Consider the following 24137-nt stretch of genomic DNA (forward strand, 5'->3'; position numbering starts at 1 on the left):
TGTATACCTTAAGTTGCATTCAAATATTATTATTATTTAAAATGCCCATGAATAGCTGTGTTTTGGGTTTAACTGTCTTTACTAAGTGTTTAAGATGAAGCAAGTCAAACTGACTTTTGTTTCTATCTATTGTTAACAGTCAGCTGAGTTTCCTTGGGAGTCCTGGGGGAACTTTGGAGCGGCTTCTCAATTCTACTAGTGCCATTTGCGCTAGGATGGGTCCAGGTCTTGCTTGACCATATGGCTTCCCTTGGAAGCAACAGGGATGTCTCCCTTCTCCGATGACCCTCCCCTTCATAGCAAATGCACTGATTGGCTTTCTGTTCTCCAGTGGTCTCATTAATCTCCCTGATCAGGAGGTTATGTGGCCCAGAGTTGCAAAGCTCTTTAGAGAAGTCCCCTGTTCCCTGGATTCAGACTGACTCAGAGGGCAAGAGCCAAATATTGGTTTTCTTGGCCCTTTTAATTTAACTTTAATTTTAAAACTTAATCTTAAACATCCAGCAAATAAATTTCAACAGCCTTATATTAAGAGTACTGGGCTTTAATGTCTATCTCTGTATCCTGTAGGTGATAACTCATTATCTTAAATCAACCCAGGTTGTGTGTTCTTAAAGCAGTACCTCTGCAAAACATTAACAGACAATCTTTAGACTATTTACAAGAAAACTACAAAACAAAATTAACAAGAGTAAAAACATATTTAGTTCATGTAATAGCTACCTTGAACTTTGGCAGAGTTATAAATTATAATTCCCTGTTTGAGATCCTAGTAATCTTGGAAAAAAAAAAAACAACTTTGGACACAACTTTAAATGTACTGAAATCTGGCCTACTTCTTTCGTAATCATTCTCACATGTAGTAAGATGGCACACAGAGCCTTATCTCAGGTAAGGCAGGGCTCTTCATAAATCTTAAGTAAAGTGCTCTAGTTCTGAAGCTCATCTTTGCTTTTTAAACATCATTTTATAAAGCTTACATAAATTGTTGCTCAAGTTCACATGAATATTAGCTAAAACAATATAATATCACATCTAAAACATGAATTAAAGAAAGGCTGAAAGCTTTTAACCTTTTGTAGAAAAGTAGCAAAGTACTTTTGTGTTTTTCAATATTAACCTTTACACAGATTAGGCTCTCATTAACTTAAAAATAAATACATTTAAATTGTACCCCAATGTAAGAAGTAGCATAAAACTTTACATATACTATTGATAACAGGTCCAGTTATAGAACATCAAATGATATAAATAAATCTCCAATATGTTTTTCTTTTAAACCTAAAATTACTATACAACTTTAGAACACCAGCTTAATATAATCCTCTTTTAAAGCTTCTACCTTACAGACTTGTAAACCTGGAAGATATGAACACATTAATAGCACCACAATTACACTGATGTTTTTATATTAACCAAGTTTAGCTCTTAAAGAAATAACATATTACAATATTGCAAAATAACAGTTGTTGTTTAACCATAGTTGTATAATTTTAATTTCTTTAAGATTACTTGCTCAAAAAACTTACACATATAACCAACTTACACAGACCTTCTTTATCACTTACTTAAACCCTCTTATGTACTTAATCACATAGACTCTCTTATCCAGAAACACATTTTCCTTCTATTAAATCTATTCCTAGAACCTTCTAATTTCTCTTTTCCATCTGTTAACCTCCTTTTCTGTTCACATTTTGAAACAATCCTTGTAAATTTCTGAATTTAGGCAGATTATTTCATAGACATCAACATATTATTAGTTTTTTTTTTTGATCTCCTAGGAAAAACTTATAAGCTTAATTTTAAAGACATCTTTACTTTCATCTGTTTACCCAATTTAAGTTGAACCATTTAAATCATGTGAATCAAAGATATTTGAATCCATTTTTTAAAATTTTTCATGAGCGCTCTATATATCTGCCAATGTTCATAAAGACATCATTACTTTCATCTGTTGACAACACTTAACACAACTGTGCACACATAACATCATAGTAAAGGCCTTGTAGCTTTTCACAGGTGAAATCTCCATTGCAATGTCTAAAAACCCCACAGTTGATATCAATACATTATTGCCCATGTCTTATAGGGCCAGAAACAGATACCAAAAAAAGGCACAGGACAGACAGACTGAAGGGAGCTCCAGACTACGGCTGACAGACAAGAACTTTTAAAACAGACCAGATAAGAGAACAATCTCCCCAAGTTTCTAACTCCCATTTAATTATGACTCCCACATCAGTGGCACCATAGATGTCCCGATGTTCTCACAGAGGGGAACCAGATGTCCCCACGAGTGGACCAGACGTTCTCACAGAGGGGAAACCAGAAGTGTAAAATCAAGGGTCTCGGTGTGGCGATTTTACCGCATTCAGTGTCCCCTTCTTTTTAAGTAGACAGAGATGCAGCAATCCTTACAGTGCAGGGAAGGAAGGAGGGAGTTCCCCAACACAAAAGGACCTTGGGCAGCTGCTGGGAGTCCCTCAGTTCCTCCTTTTACTTACAGGATTAGCTCCTTTGGTTAGGTCCAATCCCAGACACGCTGGCATATCTCCTAACTTTCCAGTAGTCAGCTCTCAAAAGTTAATCCTCCGCTTGCAGTTGTTTCGAGTGCTAGTCTTCCCCAAGAAAGCAGAGCGGGGGCTCCTTTAGAGTCCCCTTTGGGTTGCCAAAATTTGTGACTGAAAGTTCAGTTCCTGTCCTCAAAGCCAATTAGTGCCAATTTAATAATGAGGACAGGGTTTTGAGAAAAAGAAAAAGAGAGATATTCAGTTCTTAGATCCCCAGCAGGCATTTCCCTCTGCAGTGGGTGCACTCAAGCCAACTACGGGAAGAAAAGAAAACACTGCTTCCCTAGTCCCATTTAACAAAGGGGAGTAAAGTTTATCAAAGTTCTTTAAAACACAGCTAAAAGGGGTGTAAACATGAGAACAGAAAAGCTGGCGTTCTATTGACTTTTGGTCCCTTACAGGGAAGCAGGAGAAGCATACCAGGGACATTTTCAGGCTAAAATTTAGCTAAAGTTACCTCCACACATCTAAGGCAGATCAGAACTTGGGACACTGCATCTGTCCAAATTAAAACAATGCCATCACACTTAACAGAGACACAGGCAAAAAGACACACAAAGACACAGATTCCCTTTTCAGATTGTCGACAAAAATGGAAGTGGGGTGCTGGCCCCAAGCCAACTGGGGCCTTCCCTTCAGACAGATTGGGGAAGTATCCCCCTCAGATTGGTCCTGATGACCCCAGATTGGGAGATTAGTTCCCTTGCCAGGGTGTTGGGGTGGAGGCAGACAGGACAATAGAAACAAACACACATAACACAAAATTCGCAGCACGGCCACAGAATTCGCAGCGCATCGTAGATTGCTACCCAGAAACTAAAAGCAGAGGCGGACCGCAGATCCGTCAGCTACAAAATACTTTACTAAATACTTCACAAAATTCTTTACTACAGGCAATCCACTCAGAACCCTGAAGGGGCTGGGGACATCTCCCACAAACCCCGTCGGCTGCCCTGCGGTGCGTCCACCTGGACCTTTGGCCGACCACACAACACAGAATCAGAACCTGCAGGCAACCAGAGTACAGAAAATTACAGATCGGCAATGCCTTTACTTACCAGCTGGGTTTTCATGACCTCTCGATCGGGGTGTCTGGGTAGGCTTATAAGGGGGATTCTGGACAAGTCCCCGTCTGTTATGCTTGAGTTTGGGACCCCCAAAAGACCACCAGAGTCCAAGATTGATGTAAGCAGAAAGGAGGTGTTTATTGCGAGCTAGCTCGGTCCTCCACGCACACATAGCAACTGGTGACGCTGAGAGGCCCTGAGCCCAGGGTTTGCAGCAGTTTTATACACTCTTTGGGGAAGGCAGGGACTTCACATACATCATAGCATCTCTAGGCAAATCATCACACATCGCGGGAAAATCAAACAACAACTTTAAAACATGATTAGCACAGTCACTGGCGGGAACAAGTTGGGTAGGGGTGATTGGTTAGTACAAGAGGGGGATTCGTTTGAACCGATTGGTTTAGCCCACAAAGGGAGTACGTGCTGAACTACATGGTTTCCCAACATGTTATCAACCACCATAAACTACTGGGAGGGTCATCTGGCAACCCAGGTATTTTCCTGGTCTCATGCTGATTGGTGGCTGCTAGGGGGTTGCTATGGGCCCTCACCTAGCCTGACTGAGTCAAGGACACCTTGCATCACAGATCTCTCCTGTCATTTGCAGCCAAACAACTCAGCAGGGTGGGTATGTGCCTAGGAGTGCTCTGTGGGTCTTTCCAAGGCCAAGGGTTACGCCCACTTCCTTGGACAAGCTTTGCTCTGAGGTAGAGACTGGTTTTTCAAAAGAACCATCTCATTTCACAAATGTTTGTACAGTTTTAAAACTTGTTAATATTGGATGTTATTTGAGAAAAGGCATTTATCTTCTGTAGACTTTAGTATGCTCATCTGAATAGTAAAGATGGAGTACAAGTCATGAACAAAAACCAACATTATTGAATGCTTACCATATGCATAGTTAGAACTATTCTTCTCCCCCTTTTATAGATCAGGAAATAGTCACAAAGAAGCTAAGCAATTTAGTGTATGATGGAGCTGAAATTCAGATCTAACTTTTTCCAACTCCAGAGCCAGCAGATCTCATCCCTTACCTTGAGATGAGGGATCATGGTCTTCAGAAAGCTAAGGGCAAATGCTGTGGTTTGGGATGTGATATCCTAACTCTAATCTCATGCCCCAGTACCCTTAACCTCCTACCACAGGCTCCAGCAAAGTTTCCCCTTACACCCTACCAGTTTTCCTGCCTCTATATTTTTAAAACAAGTATTCCCTGAGCCCAATATTTTCTTGTTTAAATGACTTTCTTCATTAACATCTTTAAATTTAGAAAATTATAAACACATCCATACATGTTTATTTTATATCATATAGAAAAAAAAAGTCAAACTTAAGACTTTTTAAGGTACCACTCTGGTTAGCATTGTTTTGTAAAGAGGAAAAAATGGTGGTGGTGGTGGTGATATAAGATTATAATGATCTTTAAAATTTTAAATGCAGATGTCCTGGTAGTTTGTTAAATTGAGATGGTTCCTCAAGGTAGCAGTCCTGACTAATTTATCCTTGTCCTCACAGCTCAGCATCATGTCTGGCACATAAGAGGCACTCAAAGATACAATGAATTAGATTTTTCCTTCTTTTAAATAATTTTCTCTTTGGTTCTACCAAAGTTTGTACTCTGTATCTTTATTGTGATACACATTGTTCTTCTGACACGAGGAATAAGTTTGGTTACTAGGAAAAAGAAACCTTGAGTAACAGTGGCATACACAATTACCTCAACGCTCGGCAGTACAGGACAGGTGCAGCAACTCTAAGAGGTTCTCAAGTAGTCAGCTCTTCCTATCTGTCTCATCTGCTATCCTGATTACAAATCCTTATTCTCATGGTTAAACGATGTCTGCTGATCTTCCAGGCATTGTATCTACATTCTTGGAAGAAGAAGAGGAAATTTAGAGGACAAAGAATAAAAAAGTTTGATCTTCTAAAGGTCTTCCCAGGGACTTCCACCTATATTTCATTTATATGGATGTAACTGTGACATGTGGCCACCTCTAGCTGCAAGTGGCTAAGAATTGGAATGTTTGGCTTTTCACCCTCTATAATAGCAAACCAGGGAAAAGGGGTTATAATGGGTGTTTATTGAGCCAACATGTAGTCTTCCTTACAGATATTTTTAGTTTCTTGGTATAATTTTATCTTTCCTGGTATACTGCAAACCTATGGAGAGCCAAAGAAAGTGTTTTGTAATCTACAAATTGCCCACATGACTAGCAAGTGGCTACCATAGCGCTTATCACAGTGTCTAAGATACTGTGGTTACTCAGTCACTGGTGTTGTATTTTTTTAAAATATTTTTTTTAGTTGTAGATGGACAAAACACCTTTTTTAAAATTTTATGTGGTGCTGAGGATTGAACCCAGAGCCTCACATGTATGAGGCAAGTGCTCTACCACTGAGCCACAAACCCAGCCTCTGGTATTGTATTTTTAACTTTAATTTAGAAATAAGAACCAGACAGGAATCAGTGACTGATTTCTCTGAAAATTATGGAATCTGGAGAACTCCCTTGGTGTCTCATTCCTCATATCAACATTGGAAAATTACTTGGGACTTTCCTGCTTCATTGAGTTGGACTGTTAAAGAGAACAATTTAATAGTGATATTGCTCAGAATGTTTTGAAGTATAACTCAAAAAATAAGGTGGGAAAGAAAAATGCAATTGGTTCAACAAGCACTTTTTTTCAGAGAGGTAAAAGGGTAGATAAGAATGAAGACAGTATATTGGAATCAAAGAAGAGATCGGCAATTGAAAAATTAAGAATAATAGCTAACTTACTTTTAGCCTTGCAGAGTCTTAAGGGAAGAAATAAGTAGATTTTCAAATTATTGCTCTGTATTTACACTGTTTCTCTTTCAGAATAGATCTTGTTCCTCTTCTTTATATTATCTTCTTCATAACTACAAATCATGGGGGATAAAGATAAAACAATTGAATGTCAAGATTCAGAACCATCCACAGGGATGAATCATACAACCTCTGTGTATCAAGAAACACAGGTAAAGTTACTGTAGAAATCAAATGTAGAAAATCCTAGCCATTCCTTTAAGGAAGGGATTATGTATTACCAAGCTCTGCTACAACTGCATTCTCCTTGGAGGCATGGTGCGTCACACCTGTAAGCCCTGCAACTCTGGAGGCTGAGAGGAAGGAAGATCACAGTTCAAGGCCAGCCTAGGCTATTTATATTTAGCAAGATCCTGTCTTAAGATAAAAATAAAAAAGGTCTGGGATGTAGCCCAGTGGTAAAGCACTTGCCTACCAGTAGCCAAGCCATAGGTTAAATCCCCAGTACTCTTGCTACCCACACACACGCGCGCGCGCACACACACACACACACACACACAGAGGTTTCTCCTTAATTTCTACTACTCAGTTAATAACTCTCCCTTTCTTAATCCCTAAACATAACAGTCCAGGGTAGGTGTGACTGCTAGTTTTCCCAACTTACTAAGGTCATTAGTAGCTGTCCTCACCTAAGGCTGGCACACATCCAAAAATAGTGACTTAGTGGTAAACACTCCTAATATTGATCTTGTTCCATCCACTAATTAGCTGGTCATGAAGTTTATTTTCCTTACAAGGAACTATCCTTGATTCTAGGAAAGGCCATTTGATTTGTAATGTGATGAATGAGTAACTATAAACCTGTGTAGAAAAATACCATATTAAGGATTTTTTTAAATTGCTTTAAATACAGGAAGAGACGGTCATGAACCTTAAAGGTACAGATGGAAATGAACCAACAGAAGGAAGCAACCTGTTACACAGCAGTGAAAAAAAGCTACAAGAAATACCAACTGAATCAAGTGGTTTGCAGAGGCTGAGACAGATATTGGCTTGCCCTCCACATGGTTTACTGGACAGAATCATAACAAAAGGTATGTATGTAATAAGAATAGATTCAGAAAGAGAGGGTAAAAGATGAAGTTGCACTGAGAGATTCCAAAAATCATATGGTTTAAGAACAAAAAGAACTTTACTTCTCTCTTACATGAAAACTAGTAGGCAAACACTTCACAGTGGTAGGTGACTCAGTTCTGCAGTCACTGAAGGACCAGATTCACGAGGCTCCATCATCTTCAACCTGAGGCTCCCAAAATCACTGTGGTCACCACCATTCCAGTGAGTGGGAAAGAGAAAAGAACAGAGACTGAGGAACTTTTCCATCTGTATATTTGAATAATTTTATAAAATTACTTTAGAGCTACAGTAGAAAAATGCTTAAGAAATTGCTTATAGATGGTATTGATTGTTATTATTGTTAAAGTAATACAACTAATATTTGAGCAAACACAATTTATACTTCGAAGTGAATCTTTATTATCTTTATTTGTTTTAAGGGTTTTTGCTTGTTTCTGTTTGTTTTGTTTTGTTTCCTTTTTGCGGTACTGGGGATCAAACTCAGGGTCTCCTGCTTGGTAGACAAGTGCTTTGCCCTGAGCCAAGTCCCCTGTCATTTAATGAGTAAGGTCTTGAGTTGCAATTCAGCATGTTGTAGCAGGGCTGCCATTACTTAAAATACTTTGAGGATTTGGGGGGCAGAGAATTAATCTTAACGCCATTTTGAACATTGTTAAAATTGGGATATATTTGTCTTTTAGAAATGGTTTTGGTTTTTGGAGGCAGCCAAAGATCACTCTGTTATCAGTTTGATCATTTGTTATCAGTTTGATTCAGTGATGCCTTTTGTGTTCAAAAAGGAAGTATGTTTGGGGGTAATGTTAAGGAACATGCAATATAGGAGGTAAAAGGAGAAGAGGCTAGAAAACTATCTAAAAAGGCAGATTTAAAGATAGTTTTTAAAATTGTGTTGAGGGCTGGAGTTGTGGCTCAGTGTAGCACACTTGCCTAGCATGTGTGAGGTCCTGGGTTCAATTCTCAACACCGCATATAAATAAATTAAATAAAGGTCCATTGGCAACTAAAACAAATAATAAAAAAGAAAAAAAATTTAAATTGTGTTGGGAAATGTCAGTATCATTGTAGTAAATATGTAGCTGCCCACATAAATTATGTGCACTGAAAAAATGAGGCTCAATTCTTTATAGCTATTCTTCACTTGGGAACTCTGAAAAATATTTTCATCATTTTCACTTGACAGCAAAAGCCAACTATAATAAGTTAGTTATACTTGAGGCTCTGGATATGTTTTTAATGAAATCAAGTCAGGTTCTGAACTAGCTCAGAAGAAAATATCAAAGTTTATTTAAAACACATAGAGAAAATCACATCCCAAAACATGCACTACCTAATAAGGGCACAGATAATTTAATACCTTTAACTTTTACCATTTGTTGTGGTTTGGGTATGAGGTATCCCCCCCAAAGCTCATGTGTGACAATGCAAGAAGGTTTAGAGGAGAAATAACTGAGAGCCTTAACCAGTCAGTGACTTAATCACCTGATGGGATTGAGCGGTAATTGAAGAAAGGTGAGGTGTGGCTGGAGGAGGTGGGGCACTGGAGGCGTGGCTCTGGGATATATATTTGTATTTGGCAAGTGGAATCTCTCTGGCTGCTTACTGATCATCATGTGAGCGGCTTCCCTCCTACCATACTCTTCCACCCTGTTGTTCTGCCTCACTTTGAGCCCCAAGGAATGGAGCTTGCTGTCTATGGATTTAGGGCATAGACCTCAAACTGTGAGCCCCCAAATAAACTTTAGATCCTCTACAGTTGTTCTGGTCAGGTCTTTTAGTCACAGCAGCAAAATGCTGACCAAAACACCATTCAAACTAAGGCACATTTCTGTTAAAACATTTACAATTAAACAGATTCAGATTGTTGTAAGAGTGAAAATGAAGGATGTGATTTGATTGCCTTTTTTTTAAACAAAGTATATAATCATTGTTCATAAAGCTGCCTGAAAAATGGGGGTCACAGTAGATTAAAAACCTCATCACTTGTTTTACAAGACTACTTTATTCTTTATTTTTTCCTGCACTCATTAGGTATATAAAAGCATTCTTCCTAAGAAGTAAATCTTGCATGTAAAAATATCATTTTCTAAAAAGCATGAACAAGAAATAAATTAGTAACTGATTTAAACATGATTTAGAGAAGCTTATGAATGTGCATTTTCTATGTCCAACTATATTTATCACTTGTAAAGTGGTGCAATTTACTACCAAAGACCCTCATAAGAAATACAGCATGTTGGGCTGGGGTTATGGCTCAGTAGTAGAGCGCTTGCCTAGCATGTGTTAGGCCCTGGGTTTGATTCTCAGCACTGCATATAAATAAATAAAATAAAGGTCTTTTGACAACTAAAAAAATATTAAAGAAGAAAAAAAAATGAAATACAGCATTTTCTGATACAGACTGTTTCTACACCATGAATTAGCTCAGACACAATGGTAAATCGGAAGTCCTGTCTGTATGATATGGAACTTGCATTTTTGTGTATAAATTTTTCCAATATGGAAAAGGAAAGGAGAATTAGATTTTTTTTCCATACCAGGGATTGAACCCAGGGCCATATCCCCAGCCCTTTTTATTTTTTATTTTGAGACAGGTCTCTCCAAATTGCTTAAGGCCTTGCTAAATTGCAGAGGCTGGCCTTGAACTTGTGATCCTCATGCCTCAGCCTCCCAAGTAATTGAGATTATGGAGGTGTACCACCATGTTTGGCTAGAGTTTTTTAAAAAGTGATTTTAAAGTGGAAAAAGTTCTCTTAATTCTGTCTTGCTGAATTTAGTATAAAGTTGGGTTTATGCTATGACAAAGTAGGATTTATTTGCTGCCAAATTGTGGTTTCTCAATCTATCTCTAATATTGTATAATAATTTTAGACCTTGTTGTCAATTGGAAAATACTTAAGGCTTCTAGTTATTTCATTATATCATTTATTGCAACACTATGTCTAGAAAATCTGGAACAAGCCTAGAAAATTTAGAACAATTCTATGAGGATTTACACACACAAAAAAAATTGGATTTAGTCTCTAGACAAATTATAAAATCACAATATGCACAAGATCCAATGAACAATCCTATCACTTAAAGGAAATGTCTGAAAAATATTTTAAGCCTTTTCACATACCTTTGATCTATCAAGAAAACAAGCAAGTATCAGAAACCAAAAATGAAATGTAAGTAGGAAAGGTAAGTAAGGACTCAAGCCAACTTTCACCCTAGAGGTTTCTGCCAAACCCCAGTGAAATTGAGAATGATTTTGAAATCCACAAGAGCACAGGAAGCCAAGCTAGAGCCTTCCTGGGGTGGGAGACATGTAACAGGAGAAATGATTCTCCTTCACCCACATAAAACTGGAACCCAAAGTGATGGTGGATTTTCAGGTAAACCTGCTTTGTCAATGGGGCCTGCAACCAAACCTACCTGTCTAAATTGTGGTTGCTAGCCGGTATGTCTGTGTGTGGATTAAGGTGAAGTCCACTAAAAAAGAAAGAAAAAGAGGGGGAGAGAGAGAGGAAGGGAGGGAGAGAAGGAGGGAGAAGGTAACTTCACCATTATTTGTGCTCCAAAGTCAAAGAAAAAAAACTCAATCTGAATATACACTTAAAAGTAGTCCTGGATTGTAAACTTGAAAGCACATGGTAGAATCAAATTCAGATCCCTTCTGGGAAAACTCACATTAGCCTAAGGCTTCAGCAAAACCACAGATGGAATTCAAGGGAGACTCACTGTTGGAGAAAAAGAAATCACAACCAAAAAGGAAACAAAACAGAGATTTCAAAAGTGTGCATTACTAGCCAGATATGGTGGCACACACCTGTAATCCTAGCTGCATAAGATGATGAGACAGGAAAATTGTAAATTCCAGGCCAGCTTGGACAATTTAGTGAGAACCTATCTCAAAATAAAATTTTCAAATTTTTAGGGATGTAATTTAGTGGTAGAGTGCTTGCCTGCATATGAGAAACTCTGGGTTAAGTACCACCACCGCCCCCCCCCCAAAAAAAAAGCATTGCCAGAAAATAGACCTTGAAACATTTTTCTAAAGAAGTTAAATAGTAAGTACAAATGTGAATACAAAACAAATGCCAATTAAAATTATATAAATTTGAATAAGAACAAATGTGAACTTCTAGAAAGATATAGTATAATAATTGAAATTTAAAAAGCAATGGATAGAGTAAGCAGCAGATTAAGTTAAAAAAATTGATCAACCAGCAAATAGAACTGAAGAGATTATCTAGATTATAGTACACACAAAGATGGAAAATATGGAAATAGGCTTAGCAAGTAGAGTGACTGTCTAATCATAATTTCACAAAAAAAAGGGAGGTTGGGTAAGAAATATTTGAAGAAATAAAGACAGAATTTTTCAGAATTGTTTTTTTTTAAAAAAAAAAACATAAATTCTAAGCACATCAAAAGGAAGCCAATTCTAAACACTTCATTCAAAAATTACAGAAAACCAAAAAAAAAGAATATTTTAAAACAAACCAAAGGAAAAAAATTTCTGGAAAAGGGCCAAAATTAAACTGAATAACAACATTGAAAGCCAGAAAACCAAGGAAGAATATTATCAAGGGATTGAAAAAAAAAATAACTCTTCACTTACAATTTAAGGTAAATCTGAGATATACCTAAAAAAACTATCTTATATTAAAATAAGAATAATGTCAGACAACAAAACTAACAATTTTCTTCCAAAGACTGTCATAAGAAATAGAGCATGTTCTGATACAGAATGTTTCTACACCATGAATTAGCACGGATGCAATGGTAAATTGGGAATTGTGTTACTATAATATTCAATTTGCATGTTTGTGCATGTTTTTCCTCACATGTTAATATTTTGCATTGTTAAGCAATAGCAAATGACATCAAAGTGAATAAAAAACAAAAAGATCAGGTATGTGTATTATCACAATTAGAGATTAAACCTCCTTCACAAGAGGACCTTCTAAAAGCTGAAATTCCTGTTGAAGTGCCTTATTTTCATAGAGATAATAACTGGTTTAGGGGCATTAGGAACTTTTAAATGTTCCACAACATTAAGCTTATAATGCAACTAACTACACATGGAGAGAAAGCAGATGAAGATTCTGCCAACAAATGTTCCCTCAGTTAAAAAATGTTTTTTGATTAAAGGAGAGCACTGCAATATGGATCAGATTTTGATACAATTGCTCTGTATTTAAAGAATATATCCTCAAGAATATACATCTTTTTTTTGAGAGAGAGAGAGAGAAAGAGAGAGAGAGAGAGAGAGAAAATTTTTCTTAATATTTATTTTTTAGTTCTTGGCGGACACAACATCTTTGTTTGTATGTGGTGCTGAGGATCGAACCTGGGCCGCATGCATTCCAGGCAAGCGCGCTACCACTTGAGCCACATCCCCTGCCCCAAGAATATACATCTTGAAGTAGGAAGTGTACAAAGAATAGAGTGCCTGCCTGGGATACAAACGTCTGTGGAGATTTATTTGTGCTATTACTTTTGTTAGGATTGTGTTCATTTTTGTTAGTAGTTAGGTGGTAAGTTTCAAGTTTTGAGTAGTTTGTCCTAACTCAGTTTTTCTCATGAGCCATTCTATTTTTAGTATGTAATTTTATGGAACACCTGTATTCAAACTGGAAACGTATTTCACATTCTAGTGGAAATGAATTTACTAAAGAAAATAGTTCAGGTATCAGGATAATTGTCCTAGATGAAAGATTTGAGATGCTATAATGAATGATGATTTTTTTTTAAAAAAAAGGCAAGAATGTGCATAATTCTAAATCCATGTTGATTGTAGAAAAGAAATAAAGGTAATGTTTAATTGGAGGCAGAACTAAGATACCTGAAGTAGGATTAGAGTTCAAGTATTTCATATTCCTAAGAAGAGGGCAAAGATAGTGATTTTGTTCTTTTTAGTATTAACTGGTATTTGTGATAAAATTACTAAAAAAAAAAAAATAAATAAAATAAAATAAATAAGGGAATGGGTTTAAAAAAAAATCCAAGACAGTGGTTCCTTCTGCAGTATGCAAAGAGCTGGATGAGATTGGAGAGGGCCACATAGGTGGATTTAAAAGCATTAGTAATATCCTGTTTTTTAAAAGTGGTTGGAAACTACCCAGTTGCTCGTTTTACTGATGTTCTTTATAATCTGCACATGGCTATAAAGGTTTTTTTATGCATCCAATGTTTATTTTTAAAAATTATTTTAGATTGTTTCAAAACCTGCCTATTACAACTTACTTATAGAAACAGGTTTTCCTGATTTGTTTCAGTTACCATGGTGGTTCTTCTGTGGGCTGCAGTTTGGTCAGTTACTGGCAGTGAATGTCTTCCTGGAGGAAATTTATTTGGAATTATAATCCTATTCTATTCTACCATCATTGGAGGTAAACTTTTTGGGCTCATTAAGTTACCAACACTGCCTCCTCTTCCTCCTCTTCTTGGTAAGTGATAAACATTTTCCATTTTCTTCCAATAAATCATATTTTCATAACAGTAGTTTGGAAAGCTTTGGGAAATAAAGAAATAAAGTATGTATTTCTGTATTTGCTGTGCTATCACCCAAAACCAGTTGGTAAATTTTGAGGAGTTTTTGAGCCAGTTGTTAAACATGGTGATTTTTTAAAAAATCAAATTATATAAAATTACAATTAAATAACATAGATTAAAGAGTAAGAGCAATCAAATACTCAAAACTGATAACTTCCAAATTCTTTTACTGAATTTCCCCATATCTTTGCTCTTGAGATTATGGAAATATCATGTAATGGTGTGCCTTTGCCCATCTCTTCCCACCTCTGGCATGTTGGTAGCTTAAAATTTGGCTGTGTTGCAGGTATGTGTAATACAGAAACCAGTAAATACTACAAATCAGGGTTTGTTGTATTGGAAGCCTCTCACAACATTGACAAAGAGTGACATTTGGGAGGTGGGGGTTACTGGCGATTGAACTCAGGGGCACTCAACCGCTGAGCCACATCCCCAGCCCTATTTTGTATTTTAATTAGAGACAGGGTCTCACAGAGTTGCTTAGCTTTTGCTGAGGCTGGCTTTGAACTCGTGATCCTCCTGCCTCAGCTTTCCAAGCCACTTGGATTATAGGTGTGTGCCACCATGCCTGGCAAAAGAAATATATATATAACATATATTTCTATTATTGCCCTTTTGTCTTACTCATTAACATAAATAAAAGTATCAACCAATATTCATGGTGACACTACACTCACTCACCAGGGATGTGACTTCTTTGTGGAATCGGATAGTAGGTAAGCATTTTTTAATCTGACTTTGTCCAATCTTGGTTGAACTGGAGCCATTTTTGGTTTTGGATGCAGGAATCTGACAAGCAGTGATGAAAGCATTCTGTGAGAATTACCTGGGGAGTGAAAATGGAAGGCTGTAGTTGAGGGTAGGCAGTACTGCCACTCTATGTTTGCTGGTAATATTTTAATTTTACCATGTGCATATTACTCTTATTAATATTTCTTTTAAAAACAGATAGTATAGGGGCTGGGGATATAGCTCAGTTGGTAGAGTGCTTGCCTCACATGCACAAGGCTCTGGGTTCGATCCCCAGCACCACATGCGCGCGCGCACACACACACACACACACACACACACACATACACAAGAAAAAAAGAACAGACACTATAGGTCTTTTCACACTGTTACCCCATAAAAATTCTGGAAAGACTATGATTACAGAATTGTGAACTCAAGAGACTTTCTTCTAGATTAAATGGCAGTCATGAGAGGTGCCTAGAAATGGTGCATTCTTGCATCATGGCATCTGTAGTGAGTCATAAAGTGTACATATAATTTGTTCTCATAAAATATCCCAACTTTAATTAATTTATTTAGTCATGCAAACTGTGCTTATAAGAACATGAGGAGAAGCTGCTGCTGCTGGAGAAAAATGGTGGATAGAAGCCTCACAGTCTGTCTCAGAGAAACTTTACCCTGTGGGCATGTGGCATCAGTGAGGGAGAATTCCCTCATAAGCTACAAGACTCAAGTTAGTCACAACTATGTGAAGCTCCCAGAATGTGTCATTTTGTCTTACACCTTTGAACAAACTAGTGTCTCTTCCAGGCATTTTACAATCTCGCAGACCCTTCCCCTTCCCTGGACCCCTTTGCTCACCCTCCCTTTCTCAGTTCATACAACACCCTCTCATGCTTTCCTAATATTGGGGTTGTTAGTTTGTCTTGTTTTCCTAGAGGCTGAAAGTTTGTTGAGGCATAATTCTTGCTGCTTGTCCATTATATTCCTAATACCCACATAGTGTCTGAAATACTAAAGGCAACCAGTACATATTGGCTGACTGAAAGAAGAGCCACCAGCTGACTGACAGGGCAGTGTTCATTTCAGCATAATTCCTAAAGCCTTTGCAAAGTGAGTTATGTGTTTGTTATTAAGTTATCTGGTGTGAAGTGAAATAGAAGCCATGTAAGTACTTATTGATATTTCAAGTAAACTGACATAGCAAGTCATTTCAGGAACTGTTTGCTGTTTGCACACAAAGGGATGACTGAGCTGACACTGAACTGAAACATTTTATGTTTACGATTTAATTATTATCTCTAGCCAAAAGCTGCATCTTGTTTCTCCTTTTTATCTTTAATTATTTGAGAAATAGTAATTGTTTATTTTTTATTTGTGCTAATTAGTTATATATGACAGTAGAATGCATTTTGACACATCATACATAAATGGAATATAACTTCTCATTTGTCTGGTTGTACATGATGCAGAGTTACACACAGATGATGTTATCACATATGCATATAGGGTAATAATGTCCAATTCATCCTACTATTATTCCTACCCCCATGACCCCTCCCTTCCCTTCAGTCCCCTCTGTTTAGTCCAAAATACCACTATTCTGCCCCCCACCACTTACTGTGAATTAGCATCCACATATCAGAGAAAACATTTAGCCTTTGGCCCTTTGAGATTGGCTTATTTCACTTAACATAATATTCTCCAGTTCCATCCATTTACCAGCAAATGCTGAAAAATATTGTCTTACATTTGAAAACTGATTCATCTTGTTTGACTTCTCCATTCAAGGCATGCTGCTTGCTGGATTTCTCCTCAGAAATATTCCAGTCATCAGTGATAATGTACAGATCAAGCACCAGTGGTCCTCCTCTCTGAGAAGCATAGCCCTATCTATTATACTGGTTCGTGCTGGCCTTGGTCTAGATTCAAAGGTATAAAAAATTTTTCTTATTATTGAATAGGAATTTTGTTCCTCTAACATTCCATATCTTTAGAATCACTGAGCTTCGGGAATTGGATAGAGATACTTTGTGTGACATTCTCAAGAAGAAAATATAATTTATTTCATGCCGAGTTATTTTGCAGGTAAGACCTTGTGCCTCACAGGAACTCAGAAGATATTCTCATACCCTTTCTTGGAGAAAGGTGGAGGTACTATGTGTGGTGACAACACAAGAATCAAAGCTCTCCTTTTCTCTGACAGAGCTATAGGCCATGATAATAAATAATGATGATGGGAAGTGGGGAACAATATATTTTTGGTGTGCAAAACCCTTTATAAGTCCATAGGACTAATCATGCTGATTCAGGAAACTGCTTAGTATATTGAATGAATCTCAAGCATGCTTTTTCTTAATGCTTTTTTTCATATATTTTGGAATGCAGAAATGAATGTCCTCAGGGGATGAAGCTCTTCACTTGGCCTCATTCTGGGCCCCAGACTATAAGTAAAACAAATACTGAGAAGGTTAAGTCAGCTAGTGTGAGGATTGTGAGCACTCACTCCAGAAGCCACCTACCTGGGTGCACACCTGGCCCCATCACTCACCAATTTCATGACCTTTGAAAACATGACTTGGACTTGTGCCTTTTTTAGGTTTTAAAAATATGGACAGTACCATTACCTATCTCATGGGGTTACTGTGAGGATTACATAAGCTGTCTCTAAAACACTTAGGATGCTAAAATGTTTGTTAAAACTAATTACCTGGGAAGTTTGTGATGACCCAGATACAGTCTGAATGCGGAAGAGAAAGCATTTAGGGTTGTGTCTCTGCATGTCTTCAGAGGATTATATTAGTATGCTTACTTTTATATTCCAGGCACTGAAGAAGTTGAAGGGTGTGTGTGTACGACTGTCCATGGGTCCCTGTCTCGTGGAAGCATGCACATCTGCTCTTCTTGCCCACTTCCTAATGGGTTTACCATGGCAGTGGGGATTTATACTGGGGTAATGGGTTTTTCTTTTTTTTGCTTTGTTGTATGAAAATATGGAGGGATATTAAGGACTTTCTTTGATCCCATACAAGAGAATACATAATAGCATTTTCTTAAGAACACCAGAAAATGCAGCAGAGATAATCCAGTATCATCTAAATATTTTAACTTCAAACTATGGTCTGTGTCTCTTTAGACACTAACTTTTATGGTAATTATGATAATTCAAACTATTGAAGAAAGTGTGGTCTTTTGTCTCCATCTGATTGTAAGCTTGTGAGAGAGATGCTGGATCTTACCCCAGAGTCTACACAAAGGATGATTAACATAGCACTCATGATCAACACCTGCCACAGTGTCCCTTCTACTAGCAGCCTTTTATTCCTAATACTTAAAATCCATGAGAAGCAAATAAATAAAGAAGTACTTAGTAGGAATTTAGTGCTAATAAGTAGGCTAGAAGGATGAAATTCTTCTCATGGTTAAGATTCTGGATTACTTGGAATCCAATCCCAGCTTTGTGATTTTCCAGAGTGTGATTTTTGACAAATTATGTAGTCTGTCTGTACTTCAATTTCCTCATTTATAAAATGAAGGTAGACTGTATCAATCTCATAGGGCTGTTAGGAAGATTAAATTAGTTAATATATGTGAAGTGCTCAAAGTGGTGTTAGGCACATAAAATGTTCTTCAGTATTACAACTGTTGCTATTATTTTTTTTAGCTGTAGATGGACACGATATCTTTATTTCTTATTTATTTATGATTATGTGGTGCTGAGGATTGAACCCAGTGCCTCACACCTGTGAGGCAAGCACTCTAACCCCAGCCCACAACTGCAGCTATTATTAAGATCACTGTCACTGTCATTGCTGCTTTCTTGTTTGAATCTGTTGCCTTCATTTACATTCCAAGCTCTAATTGAAGACCCAGCATCATTGGGTACAAGTTCAGAACAACCATGGCCATTTTTCAGACCTCTTAAAATGAATGGTTTGTTTTTAAAAAGGTATGAAGACTTCTGTACCATTCATAAATATTTATTCTAGGCAACCTAAATAGTTCCAAGACAGGTTGTTCATGAGTATACTTATTTTGGAAAACAATGTTCTGTAGAACTTTCCTGTGTATAGTGTTTCTCTGCCATTCAAGATTATAGCTGTCCAAAATCTAACTTTTAAAGCAGTAGACGTTGTTGTAAATTTTTTTTTTTTTAAATAATAAGAATGGGTAGAATTCGGTCACATGTGTCTGAAGCAGCCTGTACTTAGTTTTGTCCTAGGAGCCGTGTCTCCAGCTGTCGTGGTGCCATCCATGCTCCTTTTGCAGGCAGGAGGCTATGGTGTTGAGAAGGGGGTCCCGACCCTACTCATGGCTGCTGGCAGCTTCGATGACATTCTGGCCATCACCGGCTTCAACACATGCTTGGGCATGGCCTTTTCCACAGGTAGACTAATCTGTTCCTATGTTGGTCTCTCATTCTTGAGAGACATAGGTTAAAATGTTGGAAGCGTAGCATATTTGCATGAGGTAAATTCAAAATCCGGGAAACCGGGGTAAAAGTCCTGAACCTAGAGAGGCACCGAAGTATCTTTATTCACTTCTTCCCTCTAGATACAGATTGCCCAAGGAGTGAGCAGCCAGTGCAAGCAAGTTTAAAGCCTTCCTTGGAGAGATCTAGGAAAACTTAATTCTAGAGATTTCACACAAAGAAAAATAAAAGCCGTGATTTTAATGGGTAGCATACTAAAACTAATACATACTGCAATGGATGTATTTTGTTTCAAGAAGTAACAAAAGAGAAACTGAAGGCATTCCTCTCCGCTGTTATTTAATACCTTTACTGAAAGGATGTTAACAGATACTACACTTGATCTGAGGCAAAAGGCTAAGAAGAGAGTCAACACCTTTATTATCCTTTGACTTAGCACAAGATTAAGTTTCTTTTTTAATCTTTTGCAAAAATTGGAAAATAAAATTTGTAACTTCCTATTATTGACAGAGTGTAATTATAGCCTAAGTTTAGCTTCAGATTCTTCAGTAAAAACACTTTTTTGAAAATTTGCTGTTCTCATTCTCTTCAATCCCTACAGTTATCTTTCCATTTTATGATTATATATGATTCATACAGATTATCTAGAACCTCACCCCTTGTTATTTTTCAGAGTCAGCCTTCCTCCAGTCCTGGTAAATTACATCATCTTTTCAAAACATTATTTTCATGATGCTACTTTCTTGTTCAAGCACCAATAAAAATTAAAAATTTTCTTTTTACCTATGAGTTCCAATTGACTTTCTTGTCTTAATTTTAACTCTCCTGAACCTATGCAGACAATGTTCTGGCTGCTTTCCTGGTATATGTCTTTAAAACAATTGTTCTCAGCCTTGAAAGCACATTAGAATTATCTGGGCAATATTCTTTTAAAGTACTGTTATGTAGACATTACCTTAGACCAATTAAACCAGAACTCTTGGGAATGGCAGCCAGTGCTGCCAGGATGAGGAACCACTGCTTTGAGCAGAGTCTGAATTAACATCACAGTGAGGACTGGGAAGAAGGGGATGAGGTGGGAAATGGAGTAGAGAAGAGGGTCCAGGTTGGGGATTTTATATTCTGGGGGAAGGCGCAGGGGAAGAATGCGATAACTTCAAGAACCTTCCAAGCTGATTCTGTCATGTTAATCTGCCTTACCCCCTAAATTTGGTCCTCTGACCTTTTGGATCTGAACCCTGATAGGTTACTGAACTAGAAATTTCAGGGGAGGGGCTGGGGATGTGGCTCAAGTGGTAGCTCGCTCCCCTGGCATGCGTGCTGCCCGGGTTCGATCCTCAGCACCATGTACCAACAAAGATGTGTCTGCCAAGTACTAAAAAATAAATATTAAAAAATCTCTCTCTCTCTCTCTAAAAAAAAAAAAAGAAAGAAAGAAAGAAAAGGAAATTTCAGGGGAGATGCGTGTGTGTGTGTGTGTGTGTGTGTGTATTAATATCAGTAATTGAACCCAGAGGTGCTTAACCACTGAGCTACATCCCCAGCCTTTTTATTTTATTTTATTTTATAAAGACCTTATTTTACAAAAGACTGAAACCAATTAGCTACTGTATTTCACCGCATAGTCATTGCTACTGCATTAACATATATTCACAAGTATTCCATACATCCTAATCACGCATCAAAAAGTTTAGTAATAAATGATTTTTAAGTAATTCTAGCACAATTTAAAAATAAAAGTTTTGAGTAATGGTTGCACCCCCACATTTTGTAAGAAACAAACAAACAAACAAAAACTTGGCATAAAATCTACAATGATTAACAGTGGTATTTGATACATTTTTTTTTCACTTAGAATAAATTATTTACTGTAACAACTTGAGCACAATGCTGCTATTGTAACTAGAGGCTTTTGACAGGCACACCATTCACCTAACAGAGATACATTAGCTAAATAAAATTACATCAGAGGGAATTCTTTTTAAATAAGATAAGTGATTGCCATAATAACAAGAAATCACAATAAATAGTACAGTTATTTCCTTAGGACAGTCTTGAAGAATTGCTGATGTGTAGGACAATTTTAATATAATTTTCTATACAATGTGCTAACAAAGATTGTTTTAAAAATTAGTTTCCAAAATCCTATTTGCTGTGAGGGGAGAAATGTAGGTTCTATTTACTGCTTTATTATAATATTTCAAAGAGGTTCAGCAACAAAGAGCCTTCTAGGGGAAATTTCAAAAATAATTTCAGATTTATTTTTAGAGTAAATATTTTAGAAGAAGAAGACAGTTTTTGATTTTAATGACCAGATTCTCTTTTCCCCACTGCAACACTGGAGGTTCAACTCAGGGCCTCCCACACACACACACAAGGAAAGCACTCTACTACAGAGCTACATCCCCAGTTCATACTAGGTCCTTAAGTTACGATATTCCATACAAATCAGAACTACTAAAATCAATGTCTATCTGTTCATTTTTTTTTTAAATATCCAGCTCTTAAGTGGTAATTTGAAAACTTAACTACATCTGTTTACTCCCTTTGCCTGTACATATAATGTCGTAGAACAAGCTAGGTCTGAGTCATGAATTGAATTTTTCACAATTTGTCAGGTCTTTTAAGTAAATAAGGTAAACATAAAGAAGTGCATAAATTATACCTTATGCTTGTTTTGAAATTGGTTCCCAATAATCTGCATACTCTTATAAGATAGACCCATTTTATTAGACATTTAAAAACACATAGATTTAAGAATGTAAAGAGTGGGGCTGGGGATGTGGCTCAAGTGGTAGCGCACTTGCTCACCTGGCATGTGTGAGGCACTGGGTTCAATCTTCAGCACCTCATAAAAATAAAATAAAGATATTGTGTCCACCTAAAACTAAAAAATAAATATAAAAAAAGAATCATCTACTTAAAAAAAAAGAATGTAAAGAGTAGGAAATGTTTGTAAGAATTTCGTTCCACATATTTAGGTGCTTTATGTTGGTGGTTGTGGTCTAAAGCTTGTGTATTTTATGGATTTAGAGTTCTGGAGTTTTTCTTTCTTGTGTTTTTCAGGCTCCACAGTTTTTAATGTCCTCAGAGGTGTCTTGGAGGTGGTAGTTGGTGTGGCAACTGGATCTCTTCTTGGATTTTTTAATCAGTATTTTCCAAGCAGTGACCAGGTGAAAGAATTAATCTGTAGGAAAGTTACACTCTAAAATGTCATTAGAAAAACACTTTAGAATACTTCCCTTAAAGTGGATATGAGGGACATGTTTCATAAAATGGTTCATCTTTTTAAAGTTGCTTATTGCTATGTCTATGCTATTCATGAAATTTATGATGAAGGCTGAAATATATGAGATTTTAATGCAGTCCTGGGTTATATTTGTATTTTATATGAATACATTATATTATATAAAATATATTATGTACATTTTGAATTTCACATTAAAATAAATAACATCAATTCCAAAATAATAAGATATGCGTGTTTTTTGAAGTTTCATAATACTCAACTAAGTTAAGATTATATGATGGCTTTTTTGGATCCTCTTTTTTAGTATCAAAATATCTTACATTCTAATATTTTCAAATAGATAAGACTTAACATCTTATTAAAATACAGTAAAGCATTTCTTTTCAAGTAGATTAAAGTTCTTGACTATACACAATTATTTCCTAATGAGAAACAAATGTTTTGTTTTCTTCTCCTCTTTCTTGTTGAGCAGATAAACTTATGAAAATATAAATTGGCCTTATTCTGAAGTTTTAGAGTATTTTGAATAGAATCATAAACTTAACAACTATAAATAAATTTAATTAATAAAAATAATGGTGGATGCGGTGACACATGCCTATAATCCCAGCAGCTAGGGAAGCTGAGATATGAGGATCTCAAGTTCAAGCCAACCTCAGCAACTTAGTGAGGCCTTAAGCAACTTAGTGAGACTCTGTCTCAGAAATAAAAAGGGCTGGATGTTGCTCAGTGGTAAAGCATCCCAGGTTAAATCCTGGTACCATATCAGAGTATATACTGATTTAAATTTTTATTGCACTTCAAAAACTTTCAAGTAAAAATATCTGTAAAGAATTTTATGAATGCAGATATTATGGTATTATTCTTTATTCTCTTTTTTGTGGTACTGGGAATTGAACCCACAGCTTTGTGCATGCTAGGAAATTACTCTACTACTGAGCAACATCCCTAACTCCTTATAAGATTATTCTAATTGCACAATAAAATAAAAATGACAGCTTACATTTGTTTCTTACTGTGCTAAAATGACATAGTAAATCGTCTAGGGGCTCTATTCAATACGGCAGCCAATGTGACTATAGCAGATATACATCATTTTTATAGACAGGGCAGACAGAACATTTCTGTTATCACTGAACATTCTGTAGGGAAGTGCTCAACTCATGCAGTCCATACAATAATCAATAAAGAGAGTACTATTAATATAAACTTTTAACTGATAAGAAAATTGAGGCTTAGGAAAGTAAGTAAGGAGAACAAGGTCATGTAGCTAGAAAATAGTGGAGCTGGGAAAGAACTCAGGTAATCTATCTCCAGAGTTGCATTGCTCCCCATCAATCACTTTTAAAGGCCTACTTTCTAAAGTGACAAAGAAATTTTAAAGGGAAAAAACTGCACAGTTCTTACACTTGGCAATAACAAGAACAAACAACTACTGTCTCAGTCTGTTGGCTCTTAAAGCATGTTGGTATTCAAGAATTAAAAAAAAAAAAAAACAAGGAAGCATCCAATTAAAGAGAAAGACTGAAAATAATAAAGTTGTACCTTTAAGCTTCACAAAAACCCTATTAATGTACATTCTTTCAGACATGAGGAAACAGAACTTGGAAAAGTT

General features: G+C 36.7%; 1 protein-coding gene across 1 annotated transcript in view; it reads left to right on the forward strand.

Annotated features, from left to right (window-relative positions):
• The window catches only part of Slc9b2 (solute carrier family 9 member B2), a 54842-nt gene that overhangs the window by 11893 nt on the left and 18812 nt on the right, over positions 1-24137 (forward strand). Inside the window, exons 2-8 of the mRNA XM_076864486.2 lie at positions 6504-6643; positions 7345-7525; positions 13832-14002; positions 16632-16774; positions 17666-17793; positions 19052-19227; positions 22339-22445. Of these exons, the coding sequence (XP_076720601.1) occupies positions 6554-6643; positions 7345-7525; positions 13832-14002; positions 16632-16774; positions 17666-17793; positions 19052-19227; positions 22339-22445 (996 nt within the window). The 5' untranslated portion in view covers positions 6504-6553. The remainder of the gene's footprint in view (positions 1-6503; positions 6644-7344; positions 7526-13831; positions 14003-16631; positions 16775-17665; positions 17794-19051; positions 19228-22338; positions 22446-24137) is intronic.

This window comes from Callospermophilus lateralis, chromosome 8, assembly GCF_048772815.1.
Source record: "Callospermophilus lateralis isolate mCalLat2 chromosome 8, mCalLat2.hap1, whole genome shotgun sequence".
Classification (NCBI taxonomy): Eukaryota; Metazoa; Chordata; class Mammalia; order Rodentia; family Sciuridae; genus Callospermophilus; species Callospermophilus lateralis.